The sequence below is a fragment of the Sarcophilus harrisii genome, chromosome 6, assembly GCF_902635505.1.
Source record: "Sarcophilus harrisii chromosome 6, mSarHar1.11, whole genome shotgun sequence".
Classification (NCBI taxonomy): Eukaryota; Metazoa; Chordata; class Mammalia; order Dasyuromorphia; family Dasyuridae; genus Sarcophilus; species Sarcophilus harrisii.
This window is the reverse complement of record NC_045431.1, coordinates 231,084,400-231,096,158: the sequence shown is the minus strand read 5'-3', so window position 1 is coordinate 231,096,158 and position 11,759 is coordinate 231,084,400. Positions and strand designations below refer to the sequence as shown.

At 48.6% G+C, this 11,759-nt stretch overlaps 1 protein-coding gene across 6 annotated transcripts in view; it reads right to left on the bottom strand.

Annotated features, from left to right (window-relative positions):
- Nucleotides 1-7,662: 7,662 nt before the first annotated feature.
- Nucleotides 7,663-11,759, bottom strand: part of PRDM11 (PR/SET domain 11) — an 89,790-nt gene continuing 85,693 nt past the window's right edge. For 4 of the 6 annotated variants that reach the window (XM_031942813.1, XM_031942814.1, XM_031942815.1 and 1 more), the window contains one exon: nt 7,734-9,898. In XM_031942813.1, coding sequence (XP_031798673.1) covers nt 7,734-9,898 — 2,165 coding nt within the window. Of the gene's footprint in view, nt 9,899-11,759 lie in introns of all 6 variants that reach the window. The other 2 variants (XM_031942812.1, XM_031942816.1) reach the window with 1 other exon arrangement.

The window sequence follows — 11,759 nt, the reverse complement described above, 5'->3', positions numbered from 1 at the left end:
GCTGGGGTCAGAGGAGGCTGCTTCATCTCTGAGTCTCAGTTTCTTCATCTGTAAAATGAATTGGGGAGAGGGGATTGGACCGGAGGACCTGGCTCAGAGGTTCTAGGAAGTGACCCAGTCTGAGAGCTGGAGAGTGGAGTGAGCCGAGGGGCCATCCAGCTGCCCACGTCTGGGGTGACCGCCATACCTCTTCTGACCCCTCCCTCCTGTAGAAAGTAAACTAATCAGCTGCAGGTGCTTCTGATCCCGTCAGGGCTGCTTCAGCCCTCCGTCTACGGTACATACAAGCTGCTCGATGGACGGGGCCACGGCTGCCCCGCTTTCCGGGAGCCGGGGAAGTGCGGGAGGAAAAGGCCCCGCTGCCGGGACCCCAGGCCCCAGCCCTGGAATCACAGAATCACAAGAGTGACTAAATAAACCTGCCTAGGGTGGGGTCGGGCTGAACCTCAAGAGGAGGAAGAGGAAGAGGATGGGGGAAAAAGTGCTGTCCTGAGCTGAAGCCAGGTTGTGCAAAGTTGACTGGGCTGAAGCCCTTGGATCTGAACTTGAGTAGTTAGTGTGTGTATGTGTGTGTGTGTGTGTGTGTGTGTGTGTGTGCTGACCCCATTCTAGCAGCAGGTGCCTTCTCTGACCACACGGCACATCTTCACCTGCAAGGACGCCGGTGAGTCCCCCGAGAGGCAGACCTGGGCTGCAGGGCTGGGGCTGAGGAGGTTTAGGGGAGCTCACCGAGCTCTGACTTGTTCTGCTTGCCGGCCCCACTGTAGTACCCGGTGCCATCCTCTACCTCGTGTCCCTCGGGTACTAGGCACTCTTGGGTGGCGGCCCCTCTGAAAGTCCTCGGCCAAATTCCCAAGGCCCCAGGAGTCCCTGGCCTGGGAGTCGGGAGAGGAAGAGACGCTACCTTGGAGACTCCCGTCCATCTCCCTGTTCAAGACAATGGACGGTCGGTCCCCTCGGTGGGCACGGGAGATAAGCCTTGGGAAGTCGGCAAGCGGCTCCCTCTCCTCCTCCACCCTGAGGACCCTCCCCACAAAGTCGTGTGGGATAAGAACGTCGCTCGGATCCCAGAGCTCCAGAAGGAGCATGCTTTCTTCCCCCCACACCTCCTTCTGCCCCCCAGAGATAGGCATTCTGCAGGGCTGCCTCAGCTCTCAATAGAATCTATTTTTATATCTATTCAAAACATAGAAATGTATAAATATATAGGATATTATTTATAGATATATAGACACGATTTAATCTGTTCCTCTGCATGTATACATACGGCATATGTCCATATATACTCTCTCTATATATGTATATATATGTATGTATGTATGCACCTATAGTATACACCGATATAACCCCTGCGTCCATGTACACACTCTATGCGTCTCCGAGGGAGACTGGAATTGCATAGGTCTTAAGGGGGTGATACCATTCTAAAGATCTGGGAGGGAAGGCTCTAGAAAAAGAGGCACGTACCATTTCCTCCTTCCCCAAGAGGACATCGTTCTTTAGGTTAACATGCAAAGGCGAACCGCCTGTCCCCTTCTCTACTCTATCCAAGAAAAGCATACTGGCCAATAGGGCAAAGGAACCCCTCCTCCCTCAGAAGCAGGGAGAGGCTCTGTGTGATCTCACTGATGAGTTTTCTTCCACTCTGAGGATTCTGAGTGATAGAATCTCCAGAGCAGCCTCTGGGAGGCTGGAATGTGGCATAGGGCAGGTGGGGAGAAGCACTCGGGTCTCCCGGGTCCACGAAGGACCCTGCTCTTCTCTCGGAAAGTCTGACCTCAGCCTAGGGCATTCTGCTTGGGGCAGGATGGCCAGTCAGAGCTTGAGGCAGAGCCCCCTACCCAAAATACCAGGTGGGAAGGCTCAGAAGAAATGGGGACGGGGGACTAGCTTAGTGTTTAGAGGGGAAAAAAATCAAGACATTTTTCAAACTGAAAAAAAAAAAATATTCTAATTCAGATTTCCAAGTCAGAAACCTGGATCTGATGGTGTTAGAAATAAAAAATTAAAAAAAAATTTAAAAAAGGTGTGTGGGGAGGGAATAGGGGGGAGTGGGAGTTGGATGTTCCTAGTCCAAAAACTGAAGGTTGGATGTAGAACATGAAGAGAAAAGATGGGATCAAACAGAAAAGCCAAGAGGTAAGAAGGTAGGGAACAGAAAAGAGAAAAATGAAAGGAAGGTAACCCAAGTTCGCATTTGGAGTTGCCCCAGCTCCTAATGCTGCTTCTCAGGACAAGGGAACATCATCAGATGTCTTTCTGACATCTTCTCCCACTGAGAGGGAACCTGGCCTCCTGCCTCATTCCCTCAGGCCACCGGGGAAAGGATGGGAGACATCCTGGCCTCCCATGAAGGCTAAGCCATCAACTCCATCATCCCATCCGCTGCTCTACAGTCCCCCATGTCCTTCCTCTTGGTATACTTTTGAAAAAACACACACAAACGCATCACAAAATCAAAATCAAAAAGTCCTTTTCAAAAAAAAAAAACAAAGAAATCGGCACCAATTGCTATGACACTGGCGGGGACACTGGTCAAAGATGACACAGAAGTACATGGCAAGGATCCAAGTCACAGACATGCAACCCTGAACAGTATTAACGGGATGGTGCTCCTTGTGAACACCTTGGAGGCAACGGAACAGGGAGGGCCCCATTCCCAGATGAGGATGAGAGTAAAAGGATGGGAGACCGTGAGGTCTGAGGGCTAGATGCGACCCTGGATAATGGAACATAGAATTAAGAACCAGAAAGAACTTCAGAATACAGAACAAGGAATGTGAAAGCTGGAAGAAAGCTCAGAACATAGAATATTGGATTTTGGAAGCACCTTAGAACATGTAGAGTTGAATAGAACCCCATCCTGCATCAAAAAGCTTAATATGACAATAGGAAAGTCTACAATACATACTATGAAACATATGAACATAGTGACCAGAAAGTCAAAGCCGGAAAGAATTTCACTCCAAAACTAGAATGCAAAATGTCAGAACGTGATGACTCTAGAGAACACAGAATGTCAGAACTGGAAGGGAACCTAGAACTCAGAATTCAGAGGTAGAAGGAATTTTAAAACATAACACATTAAAGTGAAGAGACTTTAGACCACAGACTGTCTGAGCTACAATGGATCTTAGAACCTAAAAAATAGAATGTCAGAGCTGGAAGGAATTGTAGAGCATAGAATCTCTGAGGTAGAAGGGATATTAGAACATTAGAACTAAAAGGAACTTTAGAACATAGACTGAGCTATAATGGACCTTAGAATCTAGAAGACAGAATATCTGAGCTGGAAGGAACCTTAGAACATAGAATGTCTGAGGTAGAAGGGATCTTAGAATATGAAAATTAAAAGGAACTTCAGAACAGGTTGTCTGAGCCATGATGGACTTTAGAACCGAGAAAACGATGTCTGATCTGGAAGGAATCTTAGAACATAGACTCTTGAAAGTGAACATGACCTTAGAATTTTGAATGCCAGAGCTAGACTGAACCTTGGATAGATTATAGAATGTTGGAGCAGGAAGAGACCTTACAAACTAGAATATTCAAGTTGAAAAAGGCTTTGGGAATATAGAATGTCAGAGCTAGAAGAGACCTGAGAACACAGAAAATTCGATCTTCAGAGATCATCTAGTCCAATTCCATCATTTTTCAGATGATGAAACTGAGGGCCACAGAATGGGGGCAGGGATATGATTTTCCCAATTCGTACAGGCCCTTCCATCTTGAAACTTTTGGGAAGAGCTCTTATGAACAACCCAACCTAGAACATCAGTGGGACATTAAAAGACATTGTTTACTTATCTAGAAATTGGGAATCCATCTGGATTTTATCAAGGGTGAGGGGATCATTCAGAGAAGTCGTTTCTCAAGTGCTTCTGCTGAAGACCACATTAGATAGTTCTCCCAACAGATATTCAATGGCAACAACGGACCCCAGTTTAAAAGCACGTCATGTCTCAGTCACTGGGGCTTCTCTCTTTGTCATGTTTCTATTGCACCCACTTGACCTGTTTTCAAATGAAATCGGTGCTCTGAGCTTGCCCAAGCACAAGAGACTGCATTTTCCTCCATGAGCCTAGAAGGAGAGAGGTCATTCTTGATTAGGTAGAGATAGAAGCGCTTAATTCCAAGCCCATTGTTCTCACATGGAAGCCTAAAGCTGGGAGAAGGGTCCTGCTCTGGACTAAAGTGACAGTAACTGGGAGGCCTGAGGCCCCAAGAAAATAGGAGAGCATCGGTGGTGACTCAGAGAGGAGGAGGTCTGAGGATCCGCTTGAATGCATAAGAAATATGGTATTCCGGCGGTTCACCTGAAAGTGCTACCCACCCAAAGACCCCTTTCAAGGAGGCTGAAAGGGAAGATCAGCTTGGGAGTACAAGAATCCACAGGTTCTGGAGGAGGTTCAGACCGCTTGGAACTAAATGACAGGTGAGAGAAAGCCCATAACTCTGAGCTGGGGTTACCCAGGATGCTGCCGTGGGCCTTTTCTGCCAAGGGGTCCACGTCCCCCTGGAAGTCTAGTCTGGGGCAGCCCAAAGTTCCCACTTCCTCGGGTGCCCCAGCACATTCTACTAGCCCTAGGCCTGGCTAAGCCAGGTCAACCCAACAAGTCTGGAGAGACTCCTGTCCCTTGCTGGTATACTGTTTCCACAGGCTGGAAGGCCATTGAAGGAGGGCTTAGGACGGAATGCTGAGCAAAGAATTCTGGGGACACATGTGTCTGCCCTTCCAGAGTCAGAGCCCAGCGCTGCAACCCCAAAGGGTCAGTCCTTGAGGTCCAGATATGGAACCTCCCCTCCCGATTCTACATTGAGTGGTTTCCAGATGAGGGAAAGAACGCCCATCCTGGGGGGTGGGCTAGAAGGAGCATGGGGCCAGTTGGCCTGGAGGCCCGTGCAGCTTTGGGACTACCTTGGCACTAATCTTAGGAAAGTCCAGCCCTGCCTTCATACATTTCTCCCTGTCTTGTCCAGCCTTTCCGAGCTGCCTCCAGGGAAATCTTACTGCCAGATATGCTTGTGGTCTGAGCGTGGTCCAAGTGGGGAAGCGAAGGAATGAAGGGAGGGGTCAGTCTAGTGCTTTCCGGTAGTACCCGACTTGGGTAAAGACCTAGAGCTGGAAGAGACCTTAGAGGTCATGGACTCCAGCGTGCCCACTGGACAGAGGAGGAGGCCAGGAGTGAGTGACTTGCCCAGTCACAAAGGGATTAAGTGGTAGAGTCAGAATTTGAATCCAGGTCTCCCGGCTCTGAATTTAGTGCTATTTCCATCACTGGTTCCTGTCACCGTGCCTACATCACTAACGTAGGGGAGTCAGGAGTCGGTGAGAAGCCAGGTAAGTGGGCCTTCTCTTTGGGGGTAAGGCAGGAAGTGCTTGGGTCCTTAGGTACGGGTCCTGCCCACCTCCCTCCTGGGCTAGAGCAGGGAAGGGCTCGAGGGAGCTGGGGGGGACACTGAGTGAGAGCCAGGCAAGGTTGCTTAGTTTCATCGTAGAAGGCAGCTTATGAGACCCGGCAGTGGAACAAGTAAGTGGGAAAGACTGGATTTTGACAACATGCTACATCACTGTTGAAAACAAACAAACAAACAAAGTTTCAAAAATAATATATAATATATATATATATATAATATATAATATATTTATATAATGAAAAGCTATCGACTAGCAGCAATGGTTCTAGAGTTCTCTTAGCACCAAGACCAAGGGGAACGAGGGATGGGGATGGGGACAGGAGAGAGTGGAAGGACAGGGAAGGGAGAATGTGAAAGGTTCAGTGTTGATGACCTCGACACTATGGGTTCTGGGTGGCCAGCCTCTGGTAAGGGACCAGGTCCTCTGAGATGGGAGAAAGCGAAAGAGGAAATCTTCCCAGCCCCGGCGTTTCTCAACGAGCCAGGCTAAGGATGCTGGTGACCCGACCGGGCTGTTCCCCAGCTGACCCATTCCGCTGCCTAGGATGAGGGGGATGAAATGCGAACGGTTCCCACCCCCACCCAACGTCTGTATTACAGGGAACTGGATTTTGATTTAAATACACATATATGTCATCCTTATAAATAAGTACAAAAGTTTTATCAGCCCACACAATTATTTGTGACTCCCTTAGGAGGTACAGTGGTAGCAAATGAATGAAACAGCCCGAATTTAGACTTTCTTGGTCTAAATTGGTACATGTCGGAGAGGGAAGGTGAGTGGCTATTTCTAAAGCTTATGACATTTCCATTTGTCAGTGTGTGAGTGTGTGTGTGTGTGTGTGTGTGTGTGTGTGTGTGTGACTATGCATCTGTATGCAATCAACTATGTTTTGCTTGGACTCACAGCCAAGCACGTAAGCATGTGAATGTCTGTGTGTCCAGGGCTGTGCAATGTGAAAGTGCATTTGTGTGACCATGTGCGCAACCAGAGAAGTGTGGCTGTGTGTAAGCTAATTCACTGAGAGGCCTTTTGCTTGTTTTTGCATCTCTTTAGAACATTTTTACTCTTCAAAGAAGAAAGATTTCACAGGGATAGACAAAGCATCCAGCTTCCTGCCAGGCTGTGGACTGACTGTGTGATCACCTTGGTCACAAGAGAAAGAGTGAACCTCTGGGAAGTCCCGGATAGGACCGACCAGAACTCACCTTGCATTGATAGCCCCTGCTACTGAAGAAGAGCAGGTATTCTGTGACTCTATTATGAAACAATAATAACACCGTCCCACCCCACCCCCCAATACATCAATCTATGCCTAGTGAATATAAATAATTAAAATATCTTTTTGTTATCATTTTCTTATTTTCAGCCCCAAATCTTTGCCTCTTTTGGGGAATGGATTTGAAGGCTTGTTGGCTGTTCCCAAGGGCGCTGGAACTGAAAAAAAAAAGTCTTACTGTCTTATCCCCTATGACATCACAACAGAAGTGCAAAAAGTTGACCCTCTTCCACTTGGTTCAAACCCCAAGAACTATTGCCACTGGAGACCATGTATCGAGAGGTCCCTGGGTGGAGCCCAGGGAAGGAGCAAGGGGAGATGAACCACTTGGATTTCCTCCTCCTCCGAGGAGATAGATGAAAGTGTCACATTTAGCTGACACTTTTGCTTCTAAGACAATGAGAAACTTAAAATCAGGAAGCGGATTCCCAAATTGAAGTAAATGGAGGAAGGGGAAGGGAGGAAACACTCTGTTTTACAAATTGCCATCGGAAATAAGAAACCCAACTCCAACTGGGTCAGAACCAGCGAACAAAGCCACTTTCCCCCAAAATAAACATACAAATAAACAACAACCTTTCCGACCAACCAGAGGAACCAAAAGATAAACAAACGAACGAACAAAAACAACAACAAAAACACCAAAACCCCAAACGAGAACATACATGAGGTGAGCTACCAGAGAGGTGGTTGACAGAGACCCGTCATTTTAGCTTATACTGTTGGTTGATAGTTAGACTGGAACCCCAGTGGCCCCCAGATGGGCCATGATGAGTAAGAGTGAATTGCCATGGATATTGCAGCTGCCAAGTTTTGTAGATAAGAGGAAAGTGTTAGACATCATCCCATTCTGAAAACTCCAAGTAGCTTCAGTCAGATGCATGTCTCCTTAATTTTTTTTAAATTTTCAGTGTGGGTTTATATATATATAATATATATATATATATTTATATAATATATCAAAGCTTAGGAGTATAGATATTTTTCTTTAAAAAAATTATTCAACAGCTTGGTAAAATCTGAGGCAATGACTTCCTAAAGATCCGAGTAAAATTCTGACCCGTGGTCCATGCTTGGAAGCATTGGCTTCTGGTCCAGGGCAGACATCCTACTGAGGACTTCAGCAGACAGTGTGTAACTATTGCCAGACTTCTCCTCGAACCAGCTATCCAGTGCCCTCTTGGCATCAAAATTGGCAATGGGGGGACCATTTACAGCAATTGTCAAAAGGTCACTGAGCTGTTCCAAGGTCAGGCGGGAGCGGTTGTTTTTGCGCACTCGCTGGAGGGCTACCCGCCCTTTCTCGCAGCAGGCCGTGGAGGTGGGGAGGACCTTAAGGATCTGGATGATTTTATTCAACAGGGGAAACCTCTGTTTGTACTTGCAGATATGGCTGATCAAGTCTTTGAAACCATTTTTGGTATAGTAGTCCGCCTTGAGTTCCCGCCACTCCATCAACAAGCTTCCCCTGGGGTCCATCCCTTCTCGGCAGATCTCCCTGGAGAAGGATGGGATGGCTTCCAGATGGTCGAAGATCTGGACCATGTCCTCTTTGCCGTAGCTCATGAGCTCCTCGGTGCTCCTGGGCCAGGCTGCCAGGTCGAACACCTGGCAGGCTTTCACAAAGGTCCGGCTGCGGGAATCGAACCTCTGGGCCAAGATCACCTGCGTTTTCTGGCAGATCTTCTCCCGGATGGACTGGAATTTGGCTTCGGCCACCCGCAGGTTCTTCACCGCGACTCCGTTGAAGCTCTCTCGGAAATTCTCCTCGAACTCTTGCAGGTACTCCCCCGGAGAGTCGGCCAGCCGACTGATCTCCTGGATGGCCTCCTCGATCTTGTCGTCCACCTGGGACACGAGGAGGTATTCGCCCTGGAAGATGTAGGCCAGGCGGGAAAGCACGGCGATCACATCGAGTAAGAAGTAAATCAGCTTGATGGACTGATAGTCCATGAGAAACTGCAGCAGGGCCAGAGCGATGGCCGAGGCGTCGGCGCGCTGCGTCTGTCCGCTGACGTCCTTGAGGTGGGCCACCACCTCCAGGTAGTCCTTGATTAGTGCATTGAGAACGTTTTGCTCCCCGATGATCCACCTCACGGCGCGGATGTCCCCCAGGAACTCCGTCTCCTCGCAGAGGGTGGAGGCTGTTAACCGGAGCTCGCACATCAGGCGGGGGGAGTAGCGGTAGAAGCTCAGCAGCTGCTTCAGGTTGTTCTCCAGCTCCTCCAGGCACGGGAGCTCCTTTCCGCTGATGGCGTCCAGGATTTCCAGGTGGGGCCGGTGCACCATGAAGGGCAGACAGAGCAGCCAAGGCAGAGTCTTCCTGATGGTCATGAACATGCTGGCGCGCAAACTGGCCGTGATGTTGGCCCCGTCCACCCCCAGGCCGATGGTCGGCTTCTCGTCCTGCAGCCTGATCCCCAGGGAGGAGAAGGCGCGATCCAGCGCTTGGAGGTAACTGTCCGTGGTGGAGAAACCCAGCTCCTGCAGGGACAGGAACTCAGTGGCCGGGGGCCCGTCGCTGCTGGTGTACTGCACGTAGACAGCCACGGTGTCGGCCAGCACGTCGTCGCTCTGCCCGTCCAGGATGATGCTGAGGAACGGGGACTGGCGGATGCGCTCCACCAGGTCCTCCCGCAGAGCCCGCGCGATGTGGTGGATCAGAATCTGGCAGTCGCCTTCGTTCATGTACTGGTCCACCACCTTGAGCTCGCACTTCCTCAGCAGCTCCGCCAAGGGCCGGAAATCAAAATAGGGCCGGCCCTCCAGGGCCAGGTGGTAGGCGGTGTTGAAGAGCAGAGTCATGTTCCGGCACATCTCCTCCGTTTTCTCGGGGTGCATGCGGAGCTTGTAGAGCTGCAGGCATTTCTTGTGCAGGTTGCTTTGGCTGTGGAGCTTGATGGTGTGGATCTTGAACTGCTTGGAGCCGATGATGAAGGCCGAGGTCCGGGAAGACTGCACCGTGTACTGGCGGCACACGTGGCACCACATCTCGTTGAGCGTGGGGGAGTACCGTAGGAACCAGAACTTCTTCAGCCACTCCTGCTTGAAGCGCCGGATGCGGCGCCCCGTGGCGGAGGACATCTTGGAAGGCTCGTCCGTGGCGGCGATCATCTCGTTGGAGACGGACTCGTCGGCCGAGTCCACCTCCTGGTCGTCGTCCTCCAGCATGGTTGGGACAGAGACCACGCTCTCTGAGGCTGCAAGACAAACGGAAAGGGAAGTTTACGACATGTTGGAGCGACGGTAGAATCTCCCAAAGCTGATGCAGAACAAGTTAACGTCTCAAATTTGAATCCCATTTTGGATCTAATTTTATTTTATTTCAAAATTGTCTCGTTAAATATCTCCAAATTACTTTGTTTCAAAACATTTTAAATACTCGTCTTTGGAAATTTTGAGCTCCAAGTTCTCCCCTCCCTTTCCCCCACTCATTGAGAAGGTAAACCATGGGATATCGATTAAGGCACGCAAAACATACTTCCGTATTAATAATAAGGGACACTAGTGACTCATGTCCATCTGGGACATACCTAAAAATACCGACCTGGCTAGCTCCCACCAGCCAGAGCCAGGCCGTGCTCTTCAAATCCAAATTAACTTCCATTATCCTGGCTTTCATGACTAGGTAGCGAGAGGTAACTAAGTGCCTTTCCCCCTCTAGATCTTAACTTCCTCACCTGTAAATCGGGGGTGATAAAGATGTATAGCACTCACCTCTCAGAGCTGTTGTACAGCAAATTCTTAAAGCATTAGGCTCCTGAGGAGTACAAAGAGCTGTAGTTTCTGCAGATCACAAACCTCCCTGCCTTAGGGGACACTGTTTTGTCTATCACATTGTCGAGCAACAACAAAGAAACCTATTGCCCAGAGACCAAACTGGAGATGAGCTGATATGTGGCGAGCAAGGCCCGTCCTCAGAAGGCAGATACATGCCATCTGTTGCTGGGACCAACTTAGGAGACTCTGTCACAGCTAAATCCAATTCTCTTAATCTGTGACAGCCCGAGCTTCTTTATTTAATTTGATGAGATATTAAAGTAGAATTGAGAGAAGGAAAAGAATAGCTAATACATTATAGGCGAGGTAATTCAGCTTGGCAAACTGGATGTCAGTGCACAGAATCAGAGACAGAACAACGACTTCTGGGTGTTCTGGGTCACTGTTCCCTACCATGCCTATGGCCAACTAATAGCTAACAGACCTGGAGACAGATGTTCCACAAGAGCTCGATGAGATTTAGCTAATACTCCATCTCCACCCACCAAATCAATATCCTTTCCACAAGTGACTTTGAATTTATTTTTAAATACACAGCATGGTATAGGGGATCAATATTCAGCTTTAAATCCAGAAGACCCAGAAGTTGAAGTGCTGCCTCTGGCGCGGATTGGCCGGGGGATCCCAGACAACCCATGGAACCTCACTGTCATTTGGTAATTTTCTAAGATTTATAAATAATAAATCAGTTGATATTAGTTAATAAATGCAATTTGCATACTAATCTGCACTGATAAGAGAGAGTTTCTGAAGTCATAAGCTTATACTTATGGCAACACAAATCAGATAAAACCCAACATTTTGCATCTGTATGCATTGTCTCCCCAAATAAAGATAAGCTTCCAGAGAGCAGGGCTTGCTTTATTTCCTTCCTTCTAATCCCCTATAGCTAGCACACAATAGATACTTAATAAATGCTTGTTGACTGACTGACTGCTTATTTCATTGGGTAGGTAAATAGGTACTTCTGGTGAGCCAGAGGTGGCCATTCGGTTGCATGATTAGCCAGGGCTAATAGATAAAGGTATTTAAAGGGAAGAGAAACCAAATTTGGCTACCAGAGGCTCTGCAACTTACCACCCAAGGACAGTCTGACTCTCTTGTCACTTTAATGGATGGATGGAAAGATGAAAGAATGGTAATAGGTGGGAAGGTGGGGGAAAGTTAGGGATATGGGTCAGACAGTTCCCTTGGGAGCAGTATTCTTGGGCCAGCCCTCCATCTCAGTCTCTGGGGTTTTGAAAAGGCTTCATAAATGCATAAATGCACAAATAGCAAACA